This window comes from Delphinus delphis, chromosome 16, assembly GCF_949987515.2.
Source record: "Delphinus delphis chromosome 16, mDelDel1.2, whole genome shotgun sequence".
Classification (NCBI taxonomy): domain Eukaryota; kingdom Metazoa; phylum Chordata; class Mammalia; order Artiodactyla; family Delphinidae; genus Delphinus; species Delphinus delphis.
The window spans coordinates 885989-904592 of NC_082698.1; the positions used below are offsets into that span (position 1 = coordinate 885989).

The 18604-nt window shown below is 55.7% G+C and overlaps 1 protein-coding gene across 5 annotated transcripts in view; it reads right to left on the bottom strand.

Annotated features, from left to right (window-relative positions):
* Nucleotides 1–18604, bottom strand: part of INPP5A (inositol polyphosphate-5-phosphatase A) — a 176926-nt gene that overhangs the window by 103294 nt on the left and 55028 nt on the right. For all 5 annotated transcript variants that reach the window (XM_060033823.1, XM_060033819.1, XM_060033821.1 and 2 more), the window contains exon 2: nt 15147–15188. In XM_060033823.1, the coding sequence (XP_059889806.1) occupies nt 15147–15188 (42 nt within the window). The remainder of the gene's footprint in view (nt 1–15146; nt 15189–18604) is intronic.

Sequence of the window (18604 nt, forward strand, 5' to 3'; positions counted from 1 at the left end):
TTCCCGATGGCCGAGCACGACCGCCTTTAGGGACGACAGGCACACCTGCCTTAAGCGCACACGTGTGAAAAGTCAGCTCAGGAGCGGTTACCGTCACAACGGTTATGAGCTTCCCAGCGAGTGTGCGTCTTACTTGGGTTCCCCTCTGCGTGGAGAAGCACATGCAGGAGGCCTCAGCGTGCGCTTCCGCCCGGCTGCTGACAAAGGTCCCGTCCACCTAACCCTGAGCCACCTGCATACGTGGATGCACCTGGTGGAGCGCCTGCCGGCGGAGCCTGGGGGCAGGGGCAGGGAGCCCGATGGGGACACAGTGGAGGAGGGAGGCCCTCGCTCCCCCCACGAGAGCGGGTGGCCAAGGGGTGCAGGGAGCGGCAACCCTGGAAAACCAAGCTCCGGGGAGCAGTGCAGCCCTGTTGAACCACAGTGACCTCAAGTGGCGTGGACACAGGCCCCAAGTTCAGGGCTGCTAAGAGATCGCCCGACGTGCCACCTACCGGGACCCTGCACACGTCGGCGACCTCGAGGGCCGCTCGCCAGGCCCGGCCATGCCTGGTCGCAGGTTCCAGCTGGCGTGGCCTCAGGTGCCCCATCCACACTCAGCGGGCATGAGAGGACGTTTCAAAAGCCAAAAGAAGGTGTTTAGATGAAATCACGCCGAAATGTAACATAAAGAGGCCAAAGTCACGTCTCATTTGAAAACGAAGCTATTAAAATGACAAGATCCTTATCACGAAACATTTCAGAAGAAAAGTAACGAATGATCATGGAAACGAACAGCGTACACCAAGGGACACGCCGCTGCCATTTCTCTACGCCCACAAGTCGCACGTTTCATTTACAACCAAAGGTGACGGAACAGATCCACACAGGCTTTCCCTGAACAGCCGGAGATAAACTTGCAGCCAAGTACGGGGAGCTCCTGCTCTAAGAGTGGACTCAGAAGAGCCTTGCTCCCACCTCTGGCAGCAAAAGCACCAGCGGGGCAGCGCCGGGCTTCACGACGGGGAAGGAGGAGCCTGACGGCGTCACCTGGATGGCTGGATGCCTTCCTGCAGGCACGTTAAGAGCAGTGACTAACGCCCCAACTCCATCCAGGACAGGCCACTAGGGCGGAAATTGGATTGAAAATCACATACACCAATATATTTGTATCCACGAGTTCACAGCGATACTAAAAACCCCACACGTTAGTCGTCTTGAGTCAGGACATTCTTTTGAAAACTGGTAGATAAAGAGAATGAGGCAAGAACTCATCCTGCCTCGCTCTGTACCTGCGCCTCTGGGGAAGGAAACCAAGGAGGGCAAGCGTCTCCTTAGGAAGCATCCCAGCTGCCTGGCCAGCCGGGACCACACGGAGAACCTGGAGGGCATCCCACAGCGCGAAGCGAGTCACAGAGAGACCCCTGTATGACCTCACTCACTCGTAGAATCTAAAGCCAAACTCAGAGAAACAGAGGATAGAAAGGCAGCTTCCGGGGCTGGGGAGGGAGGAGGGGGTGGGAGATGTAGGTCAAAGCCTCAAGTGATAAGATAACAAGTTCTGGATCTAACGCACAGCCTGGTGACCAGTCCACAATGCGCAGTTGCACGCCCCAGGCCCTGCGGGCGTGGGAGGGGCTGGGGGAGGGGCTGGAGGCCGGAAACCCTCGAGGGAAAATCCCTGGAAGCACCGGCCCACAGGACCAGGTTGCAGGGCGCTGGTGAGACTCTGCTTCTGGAGAGAAAAAGGGAAGCCAAGCGGGCAGGTGGCCTTGGCAACCGGATAAAGGGGCAGAGGAGAAAGGGGGAGACACAAACGCTGAGACAGAGGAGAGGCTGGTCCTTCACTGCCCGACGCCAGGCAGGGTGGCCCCCGTGCTCCGGACTTCGCTGGACAGACAGAAGAGGGCGCTGTGAAGCTAGGAATCCTACCCATGCCGACACCGTGGGGACAAGCCAGAGGAAGTTCAAGTCCCTGCAAAGCCGCTGTGAACAAGTCAGCAAAAATGCACACGTCCCACGCCAGGAAAAGGCCCTCCGCCCCAGAAGGAGTCGCGAAGCCACACAGAATTACAAGCCGACATCGCAAACGGAGGCAAACGCACTCAAACAAGCACGGAGGTGATGCAAACACACCTGGAATTAGAAACACAAAACTAAACTAGAAATGGACCCAAAAGAGAGAAAGAAAAGTGTGGACTAACCTCAGGAAAGAAATGGGAGAAAAAGACAAAATCATCACAGAGAAGAGAGCAAATTACAAAGTGCCCAAGGGAGAGTCAGCTTCAAGGGAAACTCAGCAAGAAAGTGAGAACAGCGTCGTGAAGAGAGCAGTGGAGAAAGGAGTGACCGTGGCCGACAGGCAGCAAAAGAAGAACATCTGCCACACGGGCCCCAGAGAGGAAGGGGAAACCCATGGACCAGAGCTGATACTTAAAACCATAACCCGAGAAAACTTGCCAAAACCAGGAAAAGACCCGAACTCACACACTGAAGGGCTTACTGAGCACCTGAGAAAATTAACCCCAAACCACTGACTCCTGGACATATCCTAGTGAAACTACTAGATTTCAAAGGTAAAGACACCATCCTCCAGGTCTCCAGGAAACAACATCAATGAGACCCTCATCAGGACCAACGTACAAGTCACGGCAGCAGAACAACCTTCACTGAAAACCTCAGTGAGACAAAGCGTAAGGCAAGGATTACACACACATCAGCCAACTGTCCTTCAAACGTCAGAGCCAGAGAAAAACAGTTTTCCACATACAAAATCCGGCCCTTCCTGAGGGATCCACTAGAGCAGGGCTGGGCAAACGTTAACCTCAAGAACCAGATAAGACAGCAGGCTCTGCAGGCAACGCCACTGGGCAGGTGTGGACAAGATGCCGTGTGAGTAGGCGTGGCCGCCCCCCAGGAACCTGATCCCAAACCAGGCAGCAGGCGGGATGGGCTGTGGGGCGGGGAGGTGGTGCTGACTCCTACTTAAAGCAGCAATGATAATACCGCCTGCCGGAGCCCTCCACGCGTGTGGACCTAAAGCACACGCCACACAGAGACGCATACGATGCCAACGTTTGTACACCATGCGTGAAGGAGCATAACGTTAACCAGAAGCAGGGGAACCTTCAGGCCCGTGTATCGAAACCTACAGCAACCACTTAAAAATAGTTTACAAGAGGCAAGAGGCCAATAAGCAAATTTAAATAGAATGCAAAACAAAACAAAAAAAAAAAGGAAAGAAAGAATCCAAAAGAAAGCAGAAATGGGGAAACAAAGGGACAAACCAGGAGGTACAAACATAAAACAGATAATTAAACGGCGGACCCCAAATCGACCGTATCAATGGTTACGTTAAATGTGGATGGTCTGGGCCCACGCTGAGTGGTAGGGCTGCAGGGGCCCCCGTACGGGACAGCGTGGAAGGTTCTGCAGGACAAGGCGGCGCCAGCACCAGGGGAGATGGGCGTGCAGAGTCACACGCGGAAGGGAACGGGCAGAAGGACACACGGGAAGCCTGGGAGGCCTCCTCAGTGACGGCAGGGGACCCCAGGGGGTGAAGAGCATGCGTGGTAACCAGACAGAACTCGTCAGGAAGACACACAACCACACGTGTGTACGTGGCCAGTATCAGAAACTCCCACTCACAGGAGCACACACACACACACGCGCGTGCGCACGCTGCCCTAACAGACCGCACGGAACAGTCCAGGCCGCAGCTGCATGGCGCACCCGCTTCCGTGGCCCATTCACCAAGAAGGATCATCGCTGGGCCACAGAATAAGTCCCCGTGCCTGCTGCCCAGGGCTCTCGGAGCGTCCACGTCCCTAGGCGCCTGCCTGGGACAGTCGCCGTGCACAGGCCAGACACAGAGGAAGCACCAGACGGCATGTCAGTTCGACGCCACCACAAATGCTGCGGTGCCGGGACCGGCGGTGGGGATACACCCAGGCCCCGGAGCCGCGCAGTCATTCCCGCCCCAGAACCACACGCGCCAGTTCCAGCCCAGAGCTCTCTGGGCAGCTGAGGATGGAGCTGCTGGCCTTCCCCAGCCTCTGGGAAGGAGCTCTGGAAGCTGAATGAGCCCAGACAGAGATCCCTTTGGGTCCGATGGCATGGACATCTTGAGGATGGACAGGAATGTCCCTCCAAGGTGTGGGCAGCACGTCGGGTCACGTCTGGTTGGAAGGAGCTCAGTAAAGCGGGAACTGGACGGGGCAGAGGGCTCCAGGCCCCCGGGAGGGTCGGTGTCTGGCGCCTCCGCCCACCTGGGCTCTGGCTTGGCTCCCACCCTGCCCACCTGGGACAAGGTCACTGCCCAAACTGCACACGTGCTCGGCCAAAATTCTTTACCAAAAAAAGGAGCTTCTGCGAACTTTAGGGAAAAAGTAGGCAACTGATAAAAATAGGTGGGTTCGTTCATAGGAAGGCTCAAGAAAAATATTTTGGAAAAGAGCGAAGTAGAAACTTTGGCAAGGAAGAGCCTAGGGAATTAAAAAAACCAAAAAATACACACCCTGCGGCCAAAAAGCAGCCCCTTCCTGATGCTGTGCAGGTGGCCCAGTGAGAGGGCGGCCCTCGGCTCCCAGAACGCAGGAGAGCAGCCCTGCCATCCCCTCCCCCCCACTAAAAATAGAAACAGCCAGGCCTGGTTAGGCTTTTTCCAAAGAGAAGCGTCTGAGTGACCTAAAAAGGAATCACATCCACAAACAACCCGGTGGAAGCCGGGAGAGCCAAGATAAGGAGCCGAAAAGGGACAAAGGAATTCCTCCCGAGGGAAGATGGCTGCCACCTACCAACTGCGCCTGAACACACCCTGCACACAACGTCTGCCCACCCTTGGCCTGGGCAGGTGGGGCTGTCCTCTGGACACCCAGACTGCCCCCGCTCTGCCCCAGGGCTGCACTGGGACTGGCTGTGGGTGGAGGCTGGGCGCCCGCCCCCAGGAGGCCCAGACTCAGCTCCTGGGGCCCTGACGGGGCGCCGTCGCAGAGCCCAGGCCCCACAGCAGCCGCCGGCCAGCACCCAGGACACCACGAGCTTCTGTGACCTCGCCAGCAGGCAGAGGGCCTGGCCGTCCGATCAGCGAAGTTGTCTCCCTGGCCCCGTGTGGGGCAGGAGGGCCGCTCCGCGTCCTTGGGGTGGGTGCAGGCCTGGCCGTCCAGCCCGAAGTGCAGGGCGGGAGTTTTCTTAGTGCAGCCACTGGCCGTGGCACCTACAGGCACGCTGGACCGCCGACCGCAAAGGTGAAGCAGCGTCCGGCAGGCAGGGCAAGCCACTGCTTTACACCAGATCCAGACAGCTGGACACAAGACCGCTCCTTTTAAAGAGGCAGAACCATGGAGCTTGGTTGACTCTTAACAAAACCTGTTGCTTTGGGACATCAGAGTTGTATATGAATGGATTGATTTTAATTTAAAAAGCACTCTTCCCAACCAAGGTGGGAGCAGGACCAAAGCAGGTCCAGGGCCGACACGTGAGGCCACTGCGCGCCCCGCACGCGCCCACCCGGCTTTCCACATTGACCGTAGGGCCAGCTGGCGGCCACAGACTCCCGGGCACAGCACAAGATGCCTTGGAATCCCTTCTGGAACCCTGCTTCCTGAAGCCGGCCCGTGTTCCTCGGGGCCATTTGCAGCGCACAGGGTACTGTGATCACCGTCTAAGAGTCCAGATGAGCCCCCACCCCCGCCCTGGCCTTTCATCACAGTGGCTTCCCCCCAGCCCCAGCCACCCCCTAAAGACTATCTCTTCCCCGGGACCCTGGACCCCAAGGAGGCGGCCTCCAGAGTCCCGGCCCGCAGGCTCCCCGCCCTGCACCCATCTCCTCTCCCTGCCGGGGCTCCAAGCCTCTCCCAGTTGCCACGTGGTCCCTGCGCTAGGGTCCCTGGTGCCCGGGTGAGCCCAGTCCCCCCAGGTCCTCAGGCCCCGCCCCTCCAGCCGGCCCCGCCCCTCCAGCCGGCCTGCATCCACCCCTTCTTCCCGCCGCTCTCCTCCCCACCTCGGAATCCCCGTGTCCTCGCCTCTTCCTCCTCTGTCCTCAGTCAGGGAGGCCACCTAACCCCCTTTCACCCCTGGGCCCGACTCCCATCAACGCCCCCCCCCGCCACCTCCCTCTGCCTGCTCTGCGGCCCCCGCACCCCCAGCACCACGTCCCCCAGCTCAGGGGCCTTTGGAATCACAGCGACGGGCGCCGTCCTGTTAATGCAACCCGGCAGGTCTCGGAATCTCTAAACCTCCCTTTCCTCACGTGGGAAACAGAGTTTGGCAGTTTGAGCCCATCGCAGGAGTGAAAGGCTGCAAGCGCCTGCCATGCGGCAGCTACAACTGAAGGAAATGGGCCGGAGGAACGTGAGACAGGGGTCGCCTGGAGTCCTGCGGCCCGTTGTTCCCATGCGTGTGGATTTAACGCAGGTGCCTTCGCATCGTTACAGCGAACAGCACAACGAACCCTCTGCCCCATCACTGAAAGTCCATCACACCCGACCAGTTGCTGAGCTGCGGGGCCCTGTGGGCGTGAGACCCCCCCAGTATCCACTTCGGAGGGGGTCCCAGGGTCAGGGGTCAGAGCACTTTCCAGAAGGGCAGCCTGGACACACCGGTGGCACCACGTCAGTGGGCTCCGAGGGGGGTGGGCCTTCGTCCCAGTAGCAGGGGCAAAGAATGCAGCCACGCTGACACCAGCGAGCGAGTGGCTCTTCAAGGGCCAGTGAGGATTCTCCACTGGGGCACCACTGGGTCCCCCGGAATCGCTGTGCTGTGCCTCACTCGCCGTGAGGATGAGCCGGCGTCCACGGGCACAGCACAGGCGAGCAACATCTGCAGCCTATCACCAGCTCTGTGTCTCTGTAAAGGACCTCAAACGCTAACACATAGGGCGAGGCTGGGCACGGGGTGAGGGGGGGCCGCTGCAGACCCGCTGCGGCCGAGCCCACAGCAGGGGGCGGAGGGAAGGACTGGCACTTCCTGTGCCCCCAGCGCCACCCAGAATCCGAGCAGGGCCCGTGCCCCTGGTCTCGCCTCCTCCAGGCCCCCGTCCTTCCTGTAGGAGTGCGTCGTTCCCATCCCCACGAGCCACATTAGTGGATCAGGGCACGCACCAGAGTCTGGCTCGCAGAGGACGACAAGGAAAGCAGTGGAGACACCGTCTCAGGTTTCGTGCGAACATACGTGTCCACGTCAGGTGGGTAAACAGGGTGGGAATCTTGGGTCACGTGGTGGGCATGTGTTGACTTCACAGAAATGGACAGACAGGCTCTCCCACGGTGGCCTCACCATCCTGCGTTCCTGCCAGCAGGCTCAGAATGCGCTGCATCCTTGTCAACCCAGGACGTGGTCAGGGTTCTGTTAATTGTATCCAGTCTGACACATACGAACTGATATCTCACTGTGGTTTTAATTTGCATTTCCTGAAAGCCTAGTGATGTTGAGCACCTTTTCACACGTTTACCATTTGTGTATCTTCTTCCGTAAAGTGTCTATTCAAATCCTTTGCTCATTTGTAAACTGGGTTCTCTGCTTTCTTATTATTGACTTTTGAGAGTTCCTTGTACTTTCTGGATACAAGCCCTTCATCAAATGTGATTTACAAATATCCCTCCCACATCTGGGGTGCCTTTTCATTCCTCTAACAGTGTCTTAACAAAGAGCAAAAGTCCCTAATTATGCAAAGTTCTAATTTATCAGCATTTTTCTTCTATGAGTTGTGCTTTTGGTGTTGTATCTAAGAAACCGTTGCCTAACCAAAGCTCATAAAGACTTGGGAGGGGACGGGGGCGGGACTTAGAGCTAAATTTATTTGTCTGTTTGCTTAATGTACATTTCAGGTGTGCAGCACTGTAATCCGACACCTGTATACACTACAGAGTGATCACCACCACGAGTCTAGCTGCCATCCACAAATTTTTTTTTGTTTTTTTTGTTTTTTGGGGTTTTTTGTGGTACGCGGGCCTCTCACCGTTGTGGCCTCTCCCGTTGCGGAGCACAGGCTCCGGAAGCGCAGGCTCAGCGGCCATGGCTCACGGGCCCAGCCTATCCGCGGCATGTGGGATCTTCCCGGACCGGGGCACGAACCCGTGTCCCCTGCATCGGCAGGCGGACTCTCAACCACTGCACCACCAGGGAAGCCTCATCCACAAAATTTTTGTCTTAAGTTTTCTTCTAGAAATTTCATAATTTTAACTTTTACATTTAAGTCTACAATGTATTTTAATTTTTGTGTATGGTGTGAAGTATGGAAAAAAATTTTTTTGCAAATGGATGTCTGATTGGTCCAGCACCATTTGTTGAAAAGACTGTCCCTTATCTAATGAACAGTCTTTTTATAGCCTTTGTCAATCACTTAGACATATTTGTGGGTCTGTTTCTGCATCTCTTTTCTGTTCCATTAATCCATATCTCTGTCCTTTTCCCAAAAGCACACTGTCTTGATTGCAGTAGCTTTGTAGTAAGTCTTGAAATCAGAAAGTGTTGACTCCTTAAACTTAACTGTTTTTTTCCAACACTGTTTTGGCTATTCTAGTTCCTTTGCTCTGCCACATACATTTTACATTTTGGAATCGTCTTGCAGTCTTCTACCAAAATGTCCTGCAGAGATTTTGACTGGAACTGCAAAACTGGTGGATCAGTTAGTGGAGTTGACATGTTAGCATAATTGAGTCTCGCAGTCCATGAACATGGTACACCTCTCCATTTCCTTGTATCTTCCCTGATTTCTTTCATCAGTGTTTTATGTTTTCAGTGTACAGACATTAACATATTTCATTAGCTTTATACCCAAGTATTTCATTTTGGTGCTACTGTAATAAGTGATCATATCTAACAGAAAAATATGTTTTCAAATTGATCTTGTGTGTTGCAAACTAAATAAGTTGACTTATATTTGTAATAGTAAAGTTTCTGTGGATTCCTCATGATTTCCAGTCATGCCTTCGGCCCAGACACAGTCTAACCTCCTCGTTTCAGATCTGTGTGGCTCTATTTCCTTTCTTGCCTGGCGGCACTGGCTAGGACCTTCACTGCCACACTGAACAGAGAAGTGAAACCAGGCATCCTTGCTCTACTCCCACTCCCGAGGCAAAAAAGCATTGCGTCAGCTGTGGGGTTTGTAGTGCCCTTAGAGAAGCTCCTGCGCAAGCTCCTCTCTATTCTTGGTTTGCTGGGAGTTTGCATGAGAGACGGTTGTAGAATTCTGGCAAATGCTTTTTGTGCACCTACCGAGATAATCATGTGGTTTGTCTTCCTCAGTCGGTTGACATGGGTAATCTTATTTATTAATTTTGTATGTTAACACCAGGCTTCTGTTCCTTGGTACTAATGCATTAACTTTTTGATATGTTGTTGTTTATACGCATGCTTGTGTCGCTTGTATCTTTATATATATATAGTTTCATATATTCGATTTGCTAAAGTTCCATGAATTTTGGCATTTACTCCATGGGGGATACGGATCTATCTTTTTATTCTGTGACGCCTCTGTCTGCCCTTGCTGTCAGGGCACTGCTTGCATCACAGGATGAGTTAGGAAGCATCGCCCATGCTTTAGTCTTCTTGAAAAGTTTCTGTAGAATTGTTATTGTTTCTTGCTTAAATGTTTGACAGAATTCGTCAGTGAAACCATCTGGTCCTAGAGAGTTTTTTTTGTGGGAAAGTGTTTAGCAGAATTTTAATTTAATAGAGAGCTCATTTATTTCTTCTTGACTTAGCTTTGATCCTTTGTTTTTCCAAAAACATCTTCCTTTCATATAAGTGTCCAAATTTATTGGCAAAAGGTTGTTCATGATATTTCCCTTACTATCTTTTTATTGTCTGCAGGATTTTTAGTGATGATTCCCCAATGTAAAATTTCTAAAATTGGTCACTCTTGTCTTCTCCTTTCAGAAACTACATATAGAAGAGCAAATTAAACCCAAAGTGATGAAAAGAAAGGAAAACATAAAGAGCAGAAATCAGTGAAAGAGAAAACAGAAAACAACATTGGCGTGATCAATAAAACCAAAAGCAGGTTCTCCAAGGTCAATAAAACTGATAAACCTCTAGCCATACCGTTGACTGACTTTTCTCCTCTTTAAGGGTCCTGTTTCCCTGCTTCTTTGCCTGCGTGGTCATTTTTTATTGGTTGTAAACCATCAAATTGTAAATTTTGTCTTGCTGGACACTAGCCTAGAAGTTCTCTCTGGCTGTAAACTGGGGTGAGTACAGGCTCCTTTCTCATCCCCTCAGTCCTGCCTGCTGCTTGAGGTCTGAAAACTACTGTTTCATATATGTTTTCTGGTCTTAATTTGTTTAAGGCAGGAGGATAAATTTGGTACCTGTTTCTCCATGTTAGCTGGAAGAAGACATTACTCATCCTGTTATTCTTTAAGTTATTGTCAGGGAAAATTGTGAAAGACTTTCAAATGGGCATAAAAGATTAGAGGTGCCCTGTCCCTGTTCGGGTTATCTCTGTCTTTAATGATCTCTGAGCTGTTTTACAGTTCTGTGAATTCTAAACACCAGCAGTGATGCAAAGATTCTTGACCTCAAGAACGCCAGTGTCGGGCTTCCCTGGTGGCGCAGTGGTTAAGAATCCACCTGCCAATGCAGGGGACACGGGTTCGAGCCCTGGTCCGGGAAGATCCCACATGCCATGGAGCAATTAAGCCTGTGTGCCACAACTACTGAGCCTGCGCTCTAGAGCCCGCGAGCACAGCTACTGAGCCTGCGTGCCACAACTACTGAAGGCTGCGTGCCTAGAGCCTGTGCTCTGCAAGAGAAGCCACGGCAATGAGAAGCCCATGCACTGCAGCAAAGGGTAGCCCCCACTCGCCGCAACTAGAGAAAGCCTGCACGCAGCAACGAAGACCCAACACAGCCATAAATAAATAAATAAATAAATAAATAAATAAATAAATAAATAAATATTATTATTATTATCTTTTTTTAAAAAAAGAATGCCAGTGTCTGGTGGCGCACAGCTCATTCCTGGCCAGTCCTACATCCCTTCTGCAAATTCGTCTCAGCACCACAGACAGCAGAGCCCATATGTTTGCTCTTTGGATTCTTCTTTGAACCAGTTCTAACATCTTACTGGATCTCTCATTAGTAAATAACAAATATTTATTATCTCAATAGAAAATCATCAATACTTGCTCATTTTTCATGTTTGGATGTGAGCCAGCGTCATACCTGTTTTATAATTTATCTATAGCATTACTATAAACTTGAAACAAGCTAAGGGCCATCGATAGAAAAATGACTTTAAAACATGATGGCCTATCCATCCATTTGATGAAATACCCTGAAGCCATTAAAAGAGAGTGTATATTAACCTACAGAGAAAGATTTCCCAGTTTACCAAACAAAGAGTAAGATGTCCAAGTGCGCTGACCTGCGACTGGCTAAGGAAGGGACCTTTTCCCTGGGACACACAGACATTAGACGTGAGGGTGTGACATCAAGCACAGGCAGAATGGGGGTGGGGACACTTATTTATCTCCACTGCTTTGTGCTGTTTCCTCACTGTTGTTCAGCTGAGAGCTGAGCACACACCACGTGCAGACACACTCCAGGCTCTAGGGATGCAGCAGCAGGATGGGCCCTGCCCCAAGTGCACCGTCTCTGTAAACTGGAAAGTTAAAATCGACCTCCCACCAACCTGGCCTGCAGTCACTAGGATTAGTGACCGTCAGAGGCAGAACGGCTGCGCCTGCCCGTCCTCGGGTCTGGCTGCAGCCTCGTCCAGGGTCTTCCTGAGGACCCTGCAAGCCGGTTCCTGCAGCCCAGCCCAGAGCAGCCCTAGGCCACCCTGGGCCGTTTCCGGCTGTATCTTGGCAGCACCGCGGAAGTTCCCGAGGGCGGGGTGTCTGGCCCCTCCCCTCTGGCCCCCAGCACCCTGCACGGCGGCTGGCACCTCCCAAGCCATGGTCTCTTCCTCTTTGTATAAGGGCACTGATCCCATGACGGCCCCACCCTCATGACTTCACCTGAACGTAATCACCTCACAAAGGACCCGCCTCAAATGCCATCACAATGGGGATGAGGCTCCAGCATATGAATTTGGGGGCAGAGGTGGAGGCCGCATGTGCAGAATACAAGTTCAGAGAGTGATGCGTCCACAGGGCAAGATAAGGCTGGGGGAGGCCAAGAGGGTGACCGGGAGGGGCCTCTCCGGGGGGCAGCAACCACAGGACGAGGAGAGTGGGGCGGGGGGCAAGGCAGAGGCCCAAACCCCAGGCGTGCCTGGGAACAGAGCAGGCACAGAAGGAGGCAGCGGGGTGAGTGGGGCCGCCTGGAGGCCCCGCATGGACCCTGGGCCCTCAGCCCAGGAGACGGGAAGCAGGAGGGCAGCAGGACCTGGCTTCCATTTGCAGGGCGCTCCGCTGCTCACAGAGAAAGGACGGGGGTGTGGCGGCCTCGAGGGAGATTCCCGAGGGACCATGAAGGGGGCTGGCAAGGCTGCCGCTGGCCTGGAAGTGGGTGAGGGTCGCTGGCGATGGTTCCAGGAGTCTGAGGCCTGGGGAGAGGTCAGAGCTGGGATGGGCACAGAGGGCAGGGAAGCATGGGGAGGCCAGCAGGGGTGAGGCCAGGCTCTGCGTCTTCTGGAAGGCTGACCACCCTCTCTGGTGCCGTGGCCACGTTCGGGACAGAGCACACGAAAATCTCAGTTCAGAACTAAGGATGGGAACATAAACGGTATTTCCTCCTGTCCCTGCATTTTTACGGTGATCAAGTTTGACAAAAAAGCAAAAATTACTCCAAGGGTTCTAGAAAACATGAAGGTTGTATTCAGTTCTCCTGTTTATAAAAGCAGGTCATTAAAAGCCTACTTTGAAAAATATCATAACCGCATAACAGAAACTCTAGGATTTTTTTTAAAAAAGTACAGCCACCCAGCTCCCCGTGTCTCAAGGCCCCGCCCCCTGGGCCCTGGGCCAGCGCCAGCCTTGCGCTGGGTGGGGCTGCTCCGCGCCCCGACCCACAGCTGCTGGGCTGCGGGCAGGGGGCTGGGCACCCCACTGACCAAGTCGGCCCAAGAAAGGCGGGGGGCGGGGGGGGGCTTGTGTTAAAATCTTACTTTTAAGAATTGCCACTGAAATTCCTTCCTCCTCAAGAGGCTTCTGCTCACAAACCGTGAAGAACGTCCCGCAGCTCTCATCACTCCTTACGTTCTATTCCCTTTGCCAAGGCGGAGTGTTCCAGAAAGGACGCGGGCGCCCTGCACACCGACCCCGAGAGAAGCACCAAGCTGCCTACCCGCCGGTCGGTCTCTGGTTCCGGAAACAGCCCGACACAGCTGAGTGTGCAGCCAGGAGGCTCAGAAAGGAGGAGGCCTGTGTTTCCTGGGGGTCAGAGTTCACAAAAAGTGGAGCCGCCGCCCTCTGAACTCACCCCCAGCCCACCGGCTACTCACTGTCCTAACTGCACCGAGGCTCCAGGTCGTCAGTAGAACAGGAGGGAAAAGGAAGGCTGGACGTGAGCCCCGCGCCTTCAGTCTGGGGCCTGTCAAGTCGGCGTCTCACGCCGGCTCCCCGTGACCGATCCCAGGGGCCTCTCACCGAGGGCAGCCCAGCGCCCGAACAGGCCTCCCACCTGCATCCTTGAGGCCGTCACCGCCAAGACCCCTCCCAGCCCGGAGCCAGGCCCGCTACCCACCACATCTCACACCCTGTGCTCCTCGGGCACTGCCAAGGCCCAGCCATGAAAAACAAACGAACAAACATGACAGCTGTTCTGGCCGAAACTAACACAGACCAGGGAACAGACAGAGCTGGACGGATGGCTCCGGCCACACACCAGGGCCTCTCCACGGCCACAGGCAGAGGGAGCCGCTGGAGCCGGACCACGCCCCCGAGGTGAGCCCTCGACCAGGAAGGTGGTCTCGCCCTGCCCCCTTGGACAGCTGCCTGCCTGGAGCTGACGTAACAGCTGCCAGGCCAGGCTTCGGCCGGGGCCCTGAGGCCAGCTCTGCACCTGGGCAGGGCAGAATGTGGGGAAGGAAGAGCTCAGAACCCCCAGGTGATGGGGAAACGAGCCCCACTCACTACCACAGACACCCCCGCCACGGCCTCTTGCCAAGCCCACCCTCTGGGGCCTCAGATGCTCCCCAGGGACCCGCCTGCCCTCCCAGCCGAGACCACCGCCCGCCTCCAAATAGCCCAGGCAGACACACCTCATTGGACTCTTCCCTCTGGATCCGGCTGCATCTCCAGGGTGGGAGCAGAACCCGCACCCCACCCCTGTCCCCACCAGTGGTCTGAGCATCTGGTGGGGTCAGGCGTGGACAGCTCAGACCAACAGACTTGACAGATGGCCACCCCCCAGTGCCAGCAGGGACGGCAGGAGCCCAGGGCTGCCCAGTGGCCCATGTGTCCCACATGGGATGGTCAGGACACCGAGCGCCCCCGAGGGGATCCGCCAGGTGCCACCCCTCAGCCCCTGGGGTCTCAGCAGCCCTGAGGCCGGCCCCCAATATCCACACTTCCTCCTGTTCACAGAACACACGTGCTGGGCTCGTCACTCGGTCCCTACCCCAGGCTCTGCGGCCACACTGGCCTCCTGGTGGCCCACAGTCAGCCTGCAGCCCCGCTGAGCGGGATGCCCTACTCGTCCACCAGTTCCCAGAGTGGCCTCTCAACGCCCAATCAGGGTCCCACGCGTGCCGCCAAGGACCCCGATACTGCGAGGTTGGTCCTCGTGGGGGGACGTCTGAGCTGGTCCTGGCTGTGCTCCTCACCTGTCCCCGTGGAGCACAAGTTCCAGGAGCAGAGTCCTCTGTCATCCCTCCAGAGCGGCCCCCCCGGCATCCAGGACAGAACTGACCACAGACGAGGGGCCCAACCAACAGCTGCTCCACAGAAGGTGCCGGGAACTAGCCGCTCGTCCCGACAGGCTTCCCCCAGAGCCTCCGGCCGGCGTCCACCCGCCAGCCGGTCACCGTGCTTTCTGCCCAGAACCCAGGGCGCCCCGAAAGGCACCCAAATGTCCCCGCCAGCTTTCGACAGCCTCCCCTCCGACAACCAGAGACCCCGGCCGGGGTGGGGGCATCTGAGAAGGGAGGGGCCTCCGAGGAGGAACCGGGAAGTGGATGGGACTCCCCAGCTGCCTGCGTGAGGCCACAGGACGAATCGTGATCTCTCGCAATGTGAGCCGCTCCCCTCCCGCGGGCCCGGCCGCCACGGGGCTCTTACCTGATAAAATTCCCGCAGCCAGTTCTTCTGGAGGTTTTCTGGCTGTAAATTAAGAAGAAAAGACAGTCAGGCCAGTGACACAGCCCTGACGTCCGCGAGCAGACGCCAACGTGATGGCCCACCTGCCGTCCTCACCATGGGGGCTAGGGCACGACACGGGGCGGAGGACACCCTGCTCCACTCGGGAGACCCCATTCTGCACGGGGAGCTGGTCCACAGCTCGTCCAGGGAAAAGGGGCAGAGCGAGGACAAGCCTCGCCTGGTGATGGCAGGCGCCACAGCCCTGGATCCAGAGCTGACCTCCAGCCCTGCTCTGTCCCCGGGGCGGGGGCTGGGGTGGGGGGCTTGGGAGGGGCTGCCCGCAGCCAGGCGGGGGTGTCCGGCAGGACCTAGCGGCAGGGGGCCCGGGCCAGGCTCTGAGAACGTGGAAAGAGCCACGCGGCACCAAGTGCTGGTTTCGGGCTTGCGGACACCCCAGGACACAGCCAACACAGAGTGCCCGGTCCCTGAGAAAACAGGACGCCGCCTTTTCCCACACGGCCTGCCAGGGTCCTGGACCACCAGGCCAGCCAGCCGAGTGAGGGGCATGGTCCAACCCAACCCAACGAGGCCAAGGTGCTAGAGGTCACGGCAGGCCTGGACAGGGACGGGAGACACGGCAGGGACGTACGTCCAGTGGGTGCAGTTTCAGACACGGGAAATGAAAAGTTCCTGAGAGCTGGTGACGTCAGCGTGAATGTCCCCGCCACTGCTGGGCCACGCGCAAGAGCGGCGAGGATGACAAATCTAACGCGATGTGTTTTCTACCACAGCTCGAAACAAAAAAAACAAAACCCCACCCACCATGCCTCAGGACTCAGACCCCTGACCCGAGCAGAGCTCTGGACGGCGAGGCTGTGGGCCCGAGGCCAGAGTCCAGGTTGACCACGGCTGGGCCCAAACGCGTCACCCACGGCCCACGACGCCAGAGTGCACGGCTGCCACACGGGAGGTGCTGTCGCCCGCTGATGCTTCTGTGTGTCCCGAGGGCAGGTAGCCTGCACTGCAGGCTGAGCAACGAACGAAGGGAAAACGGCTGGGAAACCAGAGCCTCGCAGACCACACAGGAGGGTGTAGAGGAGGCTCCACACATCCGCGCAACAGAGACGGAGGCCAGCGTCCAGCCGGGTGTGGGGCCTTCCAGTCTCCAAGGCCAAGTTCGGGGCCGGGGCCCAGCCTCCAGCCCCCACGTCCTGCACGGGGAGGAGGGCACGCCGTGCCTCTGTCTGTCACCCTCCCAGGTGAGCAAAGAAAAGCACGAGCAGGCAGGCCGCCCACGGAAAGACCGGGCAGAGGCTCTGAACAGACTGACAGCCAACAGCCCATGGAAGATGCCAAACATCACTAGGCGTCAGGGAAACGCAAACCCGAACCACGGCAAGATGCCGCCCCACAGCCCGGGACGCTGACACAGAGACAAGTCTGGGGAGACTGCACAGAAGCGGACCCTCAGACACAGCTGGGGGCGGGGGAGGAGGGTGCGGGCGGCGCGGCTGCTGTGGGAAACGGTCTGGCGCTTCCTCAAAACGCCGGCTGGCCCAGCGATGCGCCCAAGAGACGTGGAAACGCTTGTCCAAGCAGAGGCTCGGCCACGAGCACTTGTAGCCACGGAATCCCAGCAAGCGAAAGGCAGGAACTGCCCAAAGGCCAGCCCAGCATGCACGGAGAGACAAAACGTGGTCCAAGAGAACACGACGGCCACTGACATGGCCCACGGCGTGGACGAGCCTCAAGAACGCTGTGCTCAGTGAAAGAAGCCCGTCACCAAAGGACAGATGACATCTGATGCCGGTTCACGGATGCGGGTCACGGAGCTCCAGAACACGCAGGTCCGCAGACACAGGCAGCAGACTGTTGCCGGGTCCCGGGTGTGGCTGAGGGGTGGAGGCGGTGACGGCGGCACAGCTCCGAGAGCACGGAGAGCACCGCGCACCCCTCTCCCACCGACCCGAACGATCCCCCACCTGAACCAGGGACGTGGGGCAACCCGCGCCATGGCGAGGACGCGAGCAGGGATGGCCAGTCAGTCGGCCTTGGGCCCCGGGGTGATCAAAGAAAGAAGACTTCGAGTGCAAAGGTCCCAGATGCCCTGACCAGGAGCGAGTGAAAGGGGAGGGCAGCCCCCCACCCCTGTCCTGGGCTGAGGGCAAGGGTGCTGGTTTGGGGGCACAGAGGGCCCACCAGCATTTCAGCTCGTGGGCTCGGCCTGGAGACAGAGGGCAAAGAGATTCAGCTTCCAGTCCCGAGTCCACGAGCGCGGGAGCCTGAGGGTGCGGAGCAGCAGGAATGGGCATCCCCGAGGAGGGAGCTGGAAAACGGGACACAAAGGGCCCAGAAGCCAATGCAGAGCAAATGCTTCCCTAAAAGGGAAGGAAAACCGACCAAGCTTGCGAGGGAACAGTATTCGGAGAAAAGGGGATTCAGAAAGACGGACAGCAAGACCAACCCGGTCACTGACGGACAGACGGATGCGGAACCCGCAGGCCCAGAACTCAGGAACAGAAACAGAAACCGGAAGACCACGGGGACGAGCCCGGCGTCCACCTACGCACAGGACTAAGGACTAGACGTGAAGGGATGTGATGTCAGAAACCTGACAAAACGCAGATACTAAATCTATACCGGGTGGGGGGGTGGGTGGTGGCAAGCAAAGAACCACTGCAGAAGAGTGATTTCTTTACAGCAGGTAGTTCACGAACATGGTCGAAAGTTAAGATGTATTTTCAAACTACGAATTCTTAAAGTTTGTTTTTAAGGTTTCATATACTTAGGAGAATTTTAGACAGATACATAGTTTGCATTTTTCTCAAGCCAGTACTTTTTTCTCCTGAAAATTCCAATAGAATTCAATTTGACATTGGACTGAAGACAGCAGTGCTGTGTGGCCCCTGGTCACTCAGCCCACCCTGCTCACTGCACCGCCCTGCACACAGAGAGCTGGGGACACGTGTACAATGGCTCTTTCTGGGTTGTGGGATGATTTGTACTTTTCTATAATGCTTAGACTTTAAGGAAAACAAAAAAGGACCTTATAAAAGAATTCTATTTCGGCAGGAAGCGTGAAGGAATTGAGAGTCATTTTAGCACGCTTGTCCCGCACCCCCTGACAGAGAAAGGCACCCAGACTCTCGAAGACACAGCATCCCCCTTCCTAAGTACAGAACTGAGGCAGCTGCAGGAAGTAATGGGGCATGTCACACTGGTGAGGGCCAAGGCAGTAGTAGTCAACTAGTTCAATGCTTATTTTTAAACTGCTATATTAGATCCTTTCTTTACTTTGCAAACAAAATAAGCTCTACATGACTTCAGGAGATAAACACAAAACTTGAAACAGGAAAAACTATCAGAAGAAGACATAAGCAAATAGCTGTCCTTATGCTAGAAAGATAGCCTTCCTAGACATAAAAGCACAGAAAGGA